This window comes from Bos javanicus, chromosome 18 (assembly GCF_032452875.1).
Source record: "Bos javanicus breed banteng chromosome 18, ARS-OSU_banteng_1.0, whole genome shotgun sequence".
Classification (NCBI taxonomy): Eukaryota; Metazoa; Chordata; class Mammalia; order Artiodactyla; family Bovidae; genus Bos; species Bos javanicus.
Window position 1 is genome coordinate 10,606,044 of NC_083885.1, and position 14,614 is coordinate 10,620,657.

General features: G+C 50.4%; 1 protein-coding gene across 2 annotated transcripts in view; it reads right to left on the reverse strand.

Moving 5' to 3' along the window:
- Window positions 1-2,200: 2,200 nt before the first annotated feature.
- Window positions 2,201-14,614, reverse strand: part of MBTPS1 (membrane bound transcription factor peptidase, site 1) — a 44,871-nt gene continuing 32,457 nt past the window's right edge. For both annotated transcript variants that reach the window (XM_061386858.1, XM_061386857.1), the window contains exons 16-23: window positions 14,193-14,349; window positions 13,368-13,492; window positions 12,603-12,680; window positions 9,871-10,011; window positions 7,938-8,069; window positions 7,069-7,195; window positions 3,876-4,006; window positions 2,201-2,999 (exon numbers count right to left, since the gene is read on the reverse strand). In XM_061386858.1, coding sequence (XP_061242842.1) covers window positions 2,803-2,999; window positions 3,876-4,006; window positions 7,069-7,195; window positions 7,938-8,069; window positions 9,871-10,011; window positions 12,603-12,680; window positions 13,368-13,492; window positions 14,193-14,349 — 1,088 coding nt within the window. In that variant the 3' untranslated portion in view covers window positions 2,201-2,802. The remainder of the gene's footprint in view (window positions 3,000-3,875; window positions 4,007-7,068; window positions 7,196-7,937; window positions 8,070-9,870; window positions 10,012-12,602; window positions 12,681-13,367; window positions 13,493-14,192; window positions 14,350-14,614) is intronic.

A 14,614-nucleotide genomic window follows, 5' to 3' on the forward strand; every position in this document is an offset into this window, starting at 1 on the left:
CCTGCCTGGGTGAGCATGCCTAACCAGCCCTGGGGCCAACCTCCATGCTCAGCCCCTGGGAGACCCCAGGGCCCTCGAGGACTCCCAGGCCTATCTATAGTTGTGCTGGGGCAGCTGCTCCTGCTTTTGGTTTTTAAGACACGGAGCCATTCCCTAGAACAATGAGAGTCCACTCCAGGCAAACACGGGACTTTTCGAAGCAGTGAGGAGGCCTCAGGCACACGTGTTAGGAAGAGACCCACAGTCAGCCAGAGAACATAACTGAGCACTGCCTCTGCATAAGGCCCAGGGCTGGATGACAGCAGACAAGGCCCACTGGCTGGAAGTGGCCGGTCTGAGTCTACACCCAGGGCCCCGGCACGTTCCTCCCAGGTGGGCCTTGTATCCCACAACCCCCGACAGGTCTCCCCTTAGGACAGGGAGGCGCACAGCAGATGCCATCGAGTGGTCCTGCAGAGACTCTCCCCCTATCTGTGCACGCTCACCCTGCTGAAGCCCTCTCTCCAGGCTCCTTCGCCTGTAACGTCCACATTCTCGGGGGCGGGAACTGGGGGAATGGGAGAGCTCTGCAGGGCCCTCAGCAATGCCTCTAAGTCCTCAAAGCAACAGCAGCCATGGAACACGGTTCAAAGCCGCCAGGTTACCGCTGTGACCTGCTGAGGGTGACACGTGGCAGGGAGAGTTGGGCGTTGGTGGCTCCTCCCTCATCCCTCGTCCGGGGTCCCTCTCTTCCCGGGACCTCACACGCGCCCTGACCCCACACGGACTCTGCCCTTTCCCGTCAGTCTGTCCTCACCTGTCATCAAAAAGCTGATGTCTGGGCCAGCTGAAGAACAGAAAGCAGACTATACAGGCAGGGGTTAAAAATTAACAGGCTGCCCTGGATGAGGCAATGGTTTCTTAGAAATCGACCCTGAGAGATAAAATGAACTTCATCAAAATGAAAAACTCAGGCCCGAAAGGATACCATTAGGAAAGTAAAAAGATGATTGACAGAATGGAGAAACTATTTTCAAGTCATAAATCTCATAAGGGACTTTCATCTGAAATATATAAAGAACTCTTAGAAGTCAACAATAAAGACAACTCAAAAAATGGACACAGCACTGAAACAGACATTTCTCCAAAGACAGAAAAATGGCCAATGAACACATGAAAAAATGCTCAACACTCATCTTTAGGGAAATGCAAATCAAACCACAGTGAGACATCAGTTCACATCCCCTGGGGTGCAACTGTCAAAAAGATGGGTAATAGCACGTGTTGGAGAGAAGGTAAAGCTGTGACCCTCACACACTGCTGGCAGGAACTACTGATAGAACAGTGAAGCTTTGGAGAGAGAGCTTGGTGGTTCCTCAAAAAATGAAGCATAAAGCTACAGGATTTTACTCTTAGGTGTCATCCCAACAGAAATGAAAACTTATGTCCACACCAAAAATGGTACCCGCATGCTCAAAGCAAGACTATTCACAATGGATAAAAAGTGGAAGCAGCTCAGAGGTCCATCAAGTGAGGATAAACAAACTAAGACCTGTCCACATGAGGTCCAGAAAGGAGTGAAGTACTGAGACAGCTATGACACGGACAGACCACTAAAACACACGCTGCGGAAGCAGCTAGTCCCCAGAGGCCATGGATTACATGCTGCTGTTTACATGCAATGTTCAGAACAGGTGAATTCAGAGACAACACATCAGTGCCAGCCTGGGGCGGTGGGGGAGGGGATAGAGGCTGACTTGCTACTGTGTACGAGGTTTCTTTTGGAGGTGATTAAAGTGTTCTGGAATTACAGCACTGATGGTGCACAAACTTGTGAATATACTAAAACCCACAGAACTGTACACTTGTAAAGATAATTTTGTAGTAGTGAATTAGATCTCAAGAAGAATTCAGTAGGCTGATTCAGAACCCATTCCAGGCTGTCAGTAGGAGAAAGGGACAGGTAGGAAAGGGACCACTTACACATTGCTTCTTAGCCTCATGCATGCATGTGTGCATGTTCAGTCATGTCTGAACATGTCTCTGCAACCCCATAGACTGCAGCCCACCAGGCCCCTCTGTGTGTGGGACTTCTCAGGCAAGAAGATTGGAGTGGGTTGCCATTCCCTCCCTCCATGGGATCTTCCCAACCCAGGAATTGAACCCATGTCCCCTGCATTGGCAGGCAGATGCTTTACCACTGAGCCACGTAGGAAGCTCCTTAGCTTCATACAGGTAATGCATATTTATTGAAAATTTTCTTCACCGACAATGGTGAAATCAAGACCCAAATTACAAAACATGATGGCAGTTGATACTTATAAAAATAAAGCAAAGGGCTATGTTTCACAGATTTGTGCAAGTTTCTTTCAAATCTCAGTCTGTTCTTTCATCAAAAAGGAGATCGCAGCATCTGTGTTAGTCCTCATGATGAAATAGTAAAAAACTGCATTCCATTGACAAAAAAAATAGCTTTGCTTCCAAACAGCACAAGTCTTTAAAGTGACTTTTCCCCAACAATAAATATAGAAAATAGCCTTTATGGAGCACGTCTGGCTTGGTCAGAGCTGCTTCCTCCCCGATAGCCTTTAGACGTCGTCTTAGTCTTTGGTGCATGGGCAGCCGGCGAGGTCTGACTCCAGGCTGCCCTTCGGGGCCCTCCAGTGGCCCCAGCCCCGTGCAGCACAGGCTCTCAGCTACTGCAGACGCCCAGCTGAAGGCTTGAGCCCTTTCGAGCCGGGGCCCCTCAGACCCCACGGCTCCACCCGCCCCGTGGCTGCCCGCGAAGGCGCTCCCCGGCTCTCACGGCCGGCCGGGGGGACGTCACACCGAGGGGGCCTTTGGCGGGTGAACTTGCTGCACGAGCTGTGGGCGTTTCACCCTGGGCTTTCTCCGCTTCGGCCTGCTCTTGGCCTTGTTGATCTGCACCACGAAGAAGGCCAAGACCACCATGGCTCCCAGGAAGGCGAAAACAGGAATGGTCTGGCCCACCTCCTGGTTGTAGCGGCCAGGCATGATCCCTGCAGGACAGTGGGAAGATGGTCAGTCTGACGGCTGCAACCAGCTGGGCTCATAGTGACCCAGAGAAAGGAGGAGACAAAAGTGCCGGCCAGCAGGGAGGTGAGGACGGCTGGCCTCACCGCTGGGAAGGCCTCCCCCAGGTGAGACCTGTGGTGGGCAACTGAGCGTGGCTGCTGGTGGACCCTTAGGTTCGTGCTGTCGTCAGCTCTGTAACTGGACAACATGTGTTCTGGGTTCCAGAACACAGGGCTGGACCACATGGGACAGGGTACCCCTTCCTGATCCCTGGAGTTTCTCTGGCCAGTTCCTAGACCCAGGAGAAATGCCCCCAGGGAGCTATAAAGTCATGTAAGAGCACAGGGATTTCCAGAGCAGACGAGGGGCCCACACTCTGCCAGAATGACTTGATCCCATCGTCCCAGATAAAGGACCACCTGCCCCCGACAGTCTAGCCAGGCCAAAGCCATATCAGGGTTGGGGGCGGGGGAAGGACATCTGATGTCACTTGGGGAAGGGACACCCCCAAAATTAACTGGGCATCCCAGGTTAGGGAAGTCCCATCCCAGGTGGGCTGGGGCAGAGAATCGGTGGAGATGTCTGGGTTGAGGATTCAGGGCCAGGCTGTGACAGACGAATATCATAAAATAAATTCTGATTTGAAAAATCAGATAGGATTTTCTAAGAGGCCACAATGGATTGATCCTTTAGGTCTGCTCTGGCCTTGTGATTTGTACCAGGAAGAAAGCCTGGACCACTGCTGCTCCCAGGAAGGCAAAGACAGGAACGGCCCGGCCCACCTCCTGGGCAAAAGGGAGAGGCTCTTTTGAATAAACCATAGGATGACTCAGCCCCACAATAAAGCACCTAGAACTGACCTCCAGGAATGTCCCAGGCTCCACTCTCTCCAGGAGACAAGGGCCTCACTTGAGGGCGATTCGATCGGAAGTTGGGCAGTACCACTTTGTCCAGGTCAATGGAGAGCAACTTCTGGTGTTTCCAAAGGTTACTTCAAGAAAACAGATTCAAACAAAATAAACATAAGCAACTGTACTGGCCCCAGGCAACGGAGCCAATTCCTAAGAAACAAAGTGATTTAAACAGAAACGTGAACTGATGTCCCATCTATGTCTATCTAAACACAACTTACAGAAACGTGAATTGATGTCCCATCTATGTCTATCTAAACACAACTGCGGATAACTGAGGGGCACTTCCAGGCCCCCAGGCGAGGATGTCAGATTGAGACCTTATGCACGAGATGCTTCTAGAGGGTCTATAACACCACCAACACGAGACTGTCTTGGCTCCAACCAGGAACACGACCCAGCAGAAAATGAGGAAACTACACGTGACCTCTGAAGGAGCTGGTGGACAGCGGCAGTGGACACAGCCCGGCTGGAAGGACCAGTCTCCACCATGGGACAGCAGAGCCATGGGCACCTACTGTGATGTGGCAAAGGGGGCAGACCTGGTGCTGGGGGCCAGCTGTCACCTTGGTCCTCAAGGACACTACGCGCAGGAGGGAGAACGAGGCAGACACCCAAGTAACCAAGCAGTGGACAGAAACACGGGAATAAAGGAGTGAGCATGGGCCTTGCCTGAGGGCTCAGGATGATGAAGGGAACACATGTGCTTTGCAAAATGCACTGGACTCATTTCGACTGCATCATTACTCTCAGTACTAACTCTGAGATGGGAAGCACATGTAACTGAGGAAGAGAGGCTGGTACACGGCCAAGAGCAGCGTGGGAAGACACAGAGATGAGAGCAAAGAGTGCAGACGGAAAATCTGAAGACCGTTCTGGCTAAAACAAGGGAAGAGAATAAAATATGCTTGCAATTATGAATTCCCCATTCTGCTTCTTATTCATGTGGACCCTGCTGGCCCATCTCTTACTTTGGCCAAGTGCGAGCAGAGAGTCGAGTTCTAGCAGCAGTCAAGAGGCAGGTCAGTGGGCAGCCAGGAGATGCCAGCTCCATAAAGAGGCTTTCGGATAAGCTGCTATCGGGCACGTCCATCTGGGCAACTGCTTGGACTATAACCTGCTCTATTTTATATGATTTCACTTTGCTTTTCAGTTTCATCAGTCTGGAAATTAAACTGACAATGCTAAGTTACGGAATCGATGCGTTTAAGCTTTATAACTCTGCAGGTGAATATACATGGGGCTGTCTTTTAACGCTCACAGCGCTCTCCTGTTCTGGAATTTAATTACCCCACAGTGACCCTTTCTTGCTGAGCAGTCGGGGTGACAGAGCTTCACACTATCATTTGAGAATTCCACAATGTCCCGACGGGAGGACAGGTTAGCCTCGCGTGGGGCTCCTCGTAGGTCTGACCTACAGCCACTCGTAGTATGGACGCCCGGGAACAACGCCGGGAACTACATCCCGGTTTCAAGGACGGAGTGAACACCTGCACTCGGCACTAGGCTGACGACCCTGCCCTTTCCAGGGCTGACTGTGACGCTCTGACATTGTTTTGCATCTCCTCAGAGATTCAGAATCTAGACCCAGATCTAGGTCGCTGAGGACTGAGAACAATTTCCAGCAAGAAGTGAGATAAAGGTGGGGCCTGGTGGGTGTTTTAAGAAGAAGGAATTCCAGAGAGCAACAGTGAAAATCAAACTCTAGGGGCTGCACAGCAGCAGCACCCTGATGGGCCAGGCTGGTACGTGACGGGCTGTCTGATGGACACGCAGATCTAGGACACTGTCACCTGTTCTCAGAGCCCAGAGCAGTACCATGGAGAAGTGGGTTTCAGGAACCTTTGCCGACAGCGACTGTCCACTGAGTGTGAACTGCTGACAACAGCTGGAATTAAAGTCTGGTTTGAATGTTTGGATAATGATAGGTTATAAATAAATGAGATATAAAAATGGAATCTTATCAGAAAATTTTAAATGATGGCGTGTTAACTGGAATGGAAAAGTACTCAGTAATTAAAGTTTCAGGAAGAAACTGCTGACGAGGAGACAACGTGATGAATCTCCAATGCCGTTTCCTATCAAGCCTGTTCTAAAGATGACATGGTCAGTGAGAGGTGCACTCAGGGCTTCTGTTCATGATGACAGTCAAGCACAGGAAGCTTCTAGGCCTTCTGCAGGCATCTCCCTCCTCATGGTTCACCGTGTAGATGGCAGTCCCCGTGTCCTGCCACACCGCCCCCCAACACTGTACATGCTGAGACCCAAGCAAAGTGGGCAGCTGGTAGGGGACAGAAGGCAGGAGCCCCTGGAGGGGAAATGGCCGCGTGTGTGGGGTGTGCTGCCCGTGAGGGAGACAGTGGCTGGCAGCACTGCTCAGAGGAAGAGGAGCTGTGGGGGGCGGGGGGGTCTCCCACACCCATGCCCAAAATATGGGGCCCTGCGTCACTGTACTAGGACTGCAATCCTCCTCGCCAAAGCAGGATCTCCTGCTGGGGCCAGAAATGCCAAAGAGAGAAACAGGAGAGGAATGATCTAGAGAAAGCAGGAACCAGTGGACTGAGCTGGCTCTTCTGCCTGAACAGAGAAACAGCACAGGTCACTCAATTTTGGCTTCTAAAAGGAACTGACACAAACGAAGAGCTCAAGCTTGACAGCCAGATGGAGAAGCAGGCAGATCACAGTGTCTGGGCCTGTCACAGTCTGAGGTCACTTTACCAGGGACAACACCCAGCACGGGGTGAGGGCATAAACGTGACTCCAGGTCGCCCCGGTGGGACACAGGAAGACCCCATCTGTATTCCAGAATCAACACCGCACACAGGCGAACTCAACTCCCAAATCTCCAGCTTAAGGAGTCAGAGCGACCCTTCCAGGGACAAGATCACAGCTTTTCAAGCAAAAACCAAGCAAACTTCACCAGAAGGCTAATTACCAGAGCTCTTTTTATGCATAATACCACCAGGGTGCGTGATTCTAAAGGTCAATACGGGGGCTCACTAATTTAAAAACCATCACAAATGACAAGCTAGATTTGATTATTCGATAATGATGTCAGTAAAATTCCATTCTCTCCTATTAAAAAAGAAGCAATGAATCATAAATCCAGCAGAAGAAGTGGAAAAGCACAGGAGACACCAACCTGGGAGCCGTCTCGTTTAAAGGCTGTGGCTTGGCCCACGACAGGTGCGGACAGGCCGGCAGTGCGCGCGCCTCAGGGCCTCCGAGCCGGGCCTCCAGGACCTTGGAGTACCGGTGCAGGTGGTTCCCTGGGCAGCACCACAGACAGGCCATCGTTGTTAGGAGGCGGGGAAAAAGACTTCGTTAGTTGTTACCTCCTCTAAAGTGGCCACGCTGCACGCACAGCAGCAGCCGGGCCCCACATGCCCGTAATCACACATACGTGCCTACACTCAAGGAGTCTAACCTGTAGATGCACTTCATGGAAACAGCATCTCTTCAAATATTTAACGCTCAGACCAAAAAGAAAATCTCCATTTTCAAAATTCCAAATTCCTTTTGTTTCTCAGATCCGTGCTGCCCCGTAGCCACTGCCCACCCATGGCTACTGAGCAACTGAGAGGCTGGGTGCCACACGTTTAAATAATAATATTCTGGGGACTGGGGCTGTACAATTTTATCACAAGAACTTCCCGTTTCTTTTTACTCCTTAAGTGCAGCCAGTAGAAAGGTCAGAACTACACCAGCTCACACCACACGTCCATGGACAGCCTGGGAGGCGGGCCTCAGGCTGTGAGGGCTCGCAGACCAGGGCTCCGCTGAGTGGCCCGCCGCTGAGGGACCTGGGCCCATCTCTTCCATGGACTTGGAAGAAGTATCTGCTTTCCAGGTTCTAAGAGGACTCAGAGAGTAGTCCCTGTGAAGCCACCCTGGCCCAGCGCCTGGTACCTAGTGACTACGCAGACCTGTTAACCACTCCTTCCCAGAGCCCCGAAGCCACGTCGTTTCAAGAGCCTCCACCCTGGAACCCCGACCCCTGAGGCCGCTCACCTTCCATCCTCTCCGGGGCTGCCGAGCCTGCTCCGCTGGGGGGGCGCTGCCGAGCCCCCGAGTGGCTGAGGCTGGGGGGCGTCACCCCATACGACGTGAACTGCAGGAGTGCATCCAGGAGCCAGAAGCAGTCTGCGGGGTCAGAAACACACTGCTTAAGAAGTAGACTATTTTAAAGCAGCCTCTACAGGAAAACTAAAGTGAGCCCCGAACAAGGGGGAAATGGGGCGGGAAAAGATCAGGTCCCAGCACGGCCCTGCGTGAGACACTCATGTCGTCACGGTCATCGGCTGCCCACAGGGCCTCCTTTCAAGGCCACAGGCTCAGCCAGGCTGGCCCACAGGCTCGGGGCTGCACGAGCTGCCCAGGCACCCCCCAGCTCTGGGCCCCTCATGACGAGGATGAGGGGTGGCCCCTACAGGGACAGCAGGACCACACGGCAGCACGGGAAGAAGAGCTGCTTGAGAACGGGGGGCCTGCCGAAGAGGGGAGAGTAGAGCTGACCCCAGTCAGCGCCCGCAGGCTGTCCTGGAGGAGGGGAAAGCCTAGATCTCAGGCGAGGGCAGAGCCAGGACCACCACGTACGTCCGGAGAAGTGGGCTCAAGGTCAGTGCAAGTGCAGTCTAGTGGTCTGGGCTGCCCTGAGTCGGTGGCCCCAGCCACAGAGTAGGAAGACAGTTCTCCTGGGGACGTCACCGCGAGGCCTATGCCAGGCTGTGCTCAACAACCACCTCGTGGGGCCAAGTGGATGGACTTTCCTCTCAGGAGACCGAGGAGCTGCACTGGCTAAACCTGGATCACTGCCCCCACCAGCTTCTCCCCACGGCTGCCACGTCCCCCAGAACCAGCACGGACAGAAGAGGCCCACAGAAAGGAGAGGGGATGGCAGGAGGCGCCTGTCCCCCAACAGAGCCCGAGTCAAGTGCTCACGGCCCCGAAAGCTCCTCCAGGTGGCCACAGGGAGTGTGGGACAGGACAGGCCCCCGACCACTGACAGGGCCAATAAAGACGCTTCCCAAGACCTCAGGTCTGCAACAACAGTCTCTACAGAAACAAAACATTCATCTTCTTTCAACTGTAACTTTAACCTTCACTTTTGATTTTTATTAAAAAAAAAAAAAAAAAAAACGAACAATATTCTAATGCTTTACGTGAAATGCTAGGAACGCATAACCACTTAACATTCACATCACAGAGAGGGCGCAGGGAGAGAGACAGGGGGAGAGGTGCACCCCAGGCAGGAGGCCAGCTACACTCAAGCCACCTTGCCCCTTCCCATGAAGCCTGGTCACCACCTGCCCATGAGGACACGCCTCTCCCCGCCGTCCTGCCCCCGAAGACTAGGTTCTGGTTCTGGTCTTGTCGTCTCCCCCCAGCAGAGATGGAACACTCGCACCCATCCACCCCTCCTTTACAAAGCAAGAGAAAGAAAAGTCTGTGTCCAAGCTCATCCTTCAAATGTGAAGAACTCATCAAGAGATGCTGGAAAAGAGGGGTGCTAAGGACTAGGTGCCCCCTCTCTGCCACCCCCTCACGCCCAACAATGATACCACACACCCCTCACAACAGCCAAAACTCCCAGGTCTGGCATGAGGGCCAAGTGCCAGGCCCGCAGGAAAGGGGTGGTCAGATGTGAGAGTGGGCCTGCAGAGTAGTGCCAGGGACACAGACACCAGAGAGGGAGTCGGAGAGGGCAAAGACAGGTAAACGGCCTCCCACCCACACATGGTGGGTCTGCCATCCGCCAGCCTCTGGAAGGCCACGAAGTTTTGTTTTGCTTATTAAACACGTCTGGCCCAAGATACCTATCGAAACATCCCAAGCAGCCTCTACCTGTTCACCAGCACCTCCTGGGGGCCTGTTCGGGGACCAGGGCAGAAAGTGGGAACGTCATGGCCACTGAGCCCACCCGCTCAGCTGCACCACTGCTCACCCTTCTGCCGGTGACTGTCGTCCAAGCAGTTGGAGTCTCCATACAGCACGACACGGCCGCCGCCCTCAGCTGGGAGCTGGTACAGCCCCAAAATGGGGACGTTTTCAACCACCACCGTTTCCTGCTTCAAGACCTCCAGTCCTGAAACAACACAACAAAACAGGAGTGAGAACTTCCGTGAGGAAATGAAGCACTTCCCAGCTGCCCCTTAACTTAACATTTAGTCCACATGACAAAACAGAGGAAAAAAAAAAAAAAGAAAAATCACACCAAGATCTAACATGCAGTCACAACAGTGCACTTTTAGGAGAAGAAAACAATGTATAAAGTGCCACTAATTTGGGTTGTAGCGAAATTCGCATATGTATATCCCCATAATCCTCCTTTTCCATTTTTACTTGAAATGGTGATACATGGTATTCACAGTCCTAAAGGCATCACTTCTCTCTTTTCATCCCCCAAGCACAAATTTTCGTCCCTTCTTCTTATGCTGAAAGGCTATGTCTTCAGACTACACGCACACAAGCGGCAGTGCCCCTCAACACACAGGTACCTATGCACACAGCTATACACGCTGATGCCCAGGCTTCATGTTTAGTAACAAAAGCTACGACAATGACACTCATCTTTAGAACACATGCCCACGTATTTCTGATTTAAGGTATCTGTTACATGAGCCTCACACACAGTACAAATGCTCCAACAGCAGAGCCTCTCGCCTCTGCCCAAACCAACAACAATTCACATCAACTGAACCAAGACGACACTGCACAGACACCACAGCAGCTGCTGCCAGTGACAGCAGCCCATAGCACAGTCTCGGCCCTGAAGCAAACGCAGCCACACACTGAGATGATGCAAGTCTGCATCCAGCGTCTACCACGCCAGTCACTCTAAAACATGTGGCTACAGGAACGCAGAGCTTCCTATTCTCTGCGTATAAGCCCCAGGAACCCTGCGGAAGGAAAACAGGCTTTTCTTTGTCAGAGGGAGAGAAGGGCAGTGAAACATACGAGGCAGGGAAAGTGCACACGGCACTGCAGCCTGGCCTCGGGCTTTGATAGTTTTGTCTCTGACAACAAGGTCCTTTTTGATCCAGCATAACACGGTTTTTAAATTCCTATTTGTACCCGCAAGATTATTCAAGCAACTTAAAGCCTGTTTGGAAATAAAAAGCCCTTTAAAAAGGATTCCAAAGTAATTAATCTTTATTTTCAGACTAGCAGAACACCAAAGTAAAGTATGCACCCTTAACCTACTTCCTCTCCCCCCAAAATGAAGAGCTACCAGACGGCAAGAGGCTAACAAGGAGTCCACGGCCTTCACCTGGGACCTGGGGGCAGAGGTGGTGTCTAGAAGCGACACGGCCTGGTGAACAATGGAGCTCAGAAAGAATCACTAAGCCTGTGCCAGGGGACTGGGAAGACAGGATCATACACGTGCTTAAAAGTTAAAACATAATCTTATGAACACAGAACTACTCATTGACTGACTTTTCCTTGACTGGATGGAAGGAGCCCCTTCCAGACAACAAAGAAGTAAATTTCACCTTGCAAGTGCAAACACATGAGTGAGAAACCCTGACTTGTCATTCTCTATTAATGAAACTGTCCCTGACTTCAACTACAGAAAATGACAAACATCACAATGAAGGGGGCCTGCCATTCTGAAACACGAGAGAAACATCAACCTGCATGAGGAGATGGACCCAGTCTGCAAGTGTCCATCACGCGGCCATGCAATAACCTCGTAGGGGAGAGATGCGCGGTGCGAACCCTGGCCCAGAAGCGCAGGGCTGCAGGACGACCACCCTGGGCAGGATGGGGGCGGGTGGCGCCTGCAGGAAGGGCAGAGGCACCCAGGCTCCCCGGCTCCCCTGTACCCGGTCCGCTCTGTGAGCCAAGCACGGTCACAGCACCAACGCTGGGGACACAGCATGGCTGATCTTCCAGGGTTAGAAAAGAGCAACTAAAAGCAAAGACCTTTCCTCCCTTCTAATTCTTCAGAGAATTTTAGGAGATGACTTTGTATTACAATATTCTTTACCTTCACATAGTTAAGACATTCAAAACAGTCAACATTTCTCTAAAATTTTAGTCATCTGGCAATCACAGAGTAGAACAATTCATAAATAGTAACAAAAGTTTCAAGCAACTTTGAAGGTAGTTTAAAAAATACACAAAACCCCTTACCAGTACCCTCTTCTCCTATATGAAAGTCAACTTACTTTGCAGTGCTCACTACCCACATATTCTAATTATCAGCAAGACATGGTTGAACCTTCCTAGGTACCTCCAGAACCATCACACAGACGTCTTACCTGAAGTACCATACACACGCTGTGATGAATTTTTTAAAAATCCAAACTGCTAATGGAGAATGGATTTCTTTTCTGGTGATGAAAATGTTCTGGGACTAGGTGGTGGTGATGACTGCACAACTTGTGAATATACGAAAAAAGTGACTGAACTGTGGACTTTAAAAGAGCGAATGTTATGGCAGGTGCCCGCATGCATGCTAAGTTGTTTTAGTCGTGTCCAACTCTTTGGGACCCCATGGACTGTAACCCGCCAGGCTCCTCTGTCCATGGTGTTCTCCAGGCAAGAAAACTAGAGTGGGTTGCCATGCCCTCCTCCATATGGTAGGTGATTTACATGTAATAAAACTGTGATTAAAAATTAAAAAGAAAGAAAAAGAGAAACCAGAAAGTATATGGATAGCATATTCTGTACCTTGGTCCTTAAATGTCTGTGTTATCACGATGCCATCTTCTGGAAATTTAGCAATGCTGCACCCCGACGCGTAATACACTAGAATAAACAGCCGTTCAGTTAGAACCTGGAAACACTGAAGGCATTCAGCAGCAGCTGCTTATTTACCTGGATGCACGCTTTAAACATTATGTATTTACTAAAACCATTCCTAATCTTAAGAGAGGAGCTACTATTATTGCCTGATCACACAAACTACAAGTAATAATCTCAAAATTCAAGCTAAATTATGCTATTAATCTAAGGTTTCTGGGCAGATTAAAGAAATCGGAGCTGTCAGACTTGGGACAACCTAAGTCAGAAAGAGCAGTTAGTGATAATAATGCTCAAGACGCTGTTTCAGAAACTAGTCACCAGAACGAAGGGGGACAGTGGGGTACTTGTTAAGTGAGGTATGCAACGTTATTTCATAAATAGAATTTCATAAATCATGAGGGACCTGGGCAGTGTTCCTTATTTGGGAATATACAGAACACAAAGAACCAAAACTAGGAATGCTGACAGGAGGTATTGCATCTTACAAATCTGGACAAAGACTAGGGGAGCACCCAGAATTGCAGGTGTCTGTGCAGACACTGCACAGCTCTCTCCACAGGTCTTGCATATTTAGGTGACAGCATGTTATTTTCTCTCGCTCTGAAACTCAAGACTTCAAAGTCGCACGGCATCTGCTAGCCCACCTCTGGGAACGATGAGACCTACTAAAAAGCAAACACAAAACCTTACTGTCATGGTTCGCCAAGGTAAAGTCCCCCTCGTACAGGCCATCGCTGAACGCCATGTTCCAGACTGAGAGCAGCTCGTTCAGGGCTGGGACGTTGGCTCCTCCGGTGTCCGGCATCCACCACTGCCTATGACAGGGACAGGGCCTTCGTGAGGCACTTGAGGCATCCCATAAACCCATCATATCTTGTGAGAAAATCGATTTCTCCCACCAGAGGCCACTCCATCCACACTAGGCTTCACCTAAAATTAACTGTCCGGGTTTGAGTAACAGCACAATGTAAATGCTCCAACCAGTGTACAGAATAAACCGAAGCTCAATTTATTTCATGAAATGCACCACATTCAACATAAACACACTGCATATACAGCCTAGACCTTGAGAGGGTCAGTGAAGGAAGAAGGAAACTTACGAAGTTCAAGTCACAGACTCTGAAGAAAAACCATGTATCATAAGGATGAGACATTCATAATACACTGGAAATTTGTCATCCATAACCAATCTACTGCAAGGTTTCTTTAAATAACCGTTCTTTTGGTGCATTTAAACATATACAGTAAACGAGAGATGGAAGAACAGAAAAGAATAAACAGAAAATTAAGGCTCCAATGTCTTAAGATCAACAAAAACAATGAACCCTTTCAACTAGAACTTGGTTCAATGAGCAGCTGACTTTCAAGAACATCTCTGCCAAAGGAGAGCTTGCCCTAACCAGGTGTCTGAACCTGCCTGATGGCCAGAAAGGTCATCACTCTAGGTCTCTGCTGGGTGGGATTTAATTCCTATAAAGTCAAATTTCTTATCCAAATACCAGTTAGTGTTAGTACCTCGTGTTTTCATCATAAAACTTGACTTTCCTCATCACGGATGTGTTGTACCAGTCACTGAAGACAATGAGTGAGAGGCCGTTGTCCACGTCCCTCCGCAGCTTGGCCACCTCCTCCGGGAAGTACTCCTCCTCACTGTCCACCATAAGCAGTGTTCCTGAGGGACAGGGGCGAGAACGGCCAGCTCACCATTCCAGACATGTGGTTTACACCCGCCTCATATCTCCAGTTACTGGCTTCTAATATTTTGTCCTGTACCCCTATTCCATGTCAGAAGGGGGTGTAAAAGAAAGGATCAGGGTCCGAAAGCACGTGGACACTGGCCAGCTGTGGCCTGTTTCACTGGTGATGACCTACATGAGGATGTTCCACTTACTCAAAAAGAAGCAAAATTCTGTGCTAGAATTTCTTTTGATTAAAAA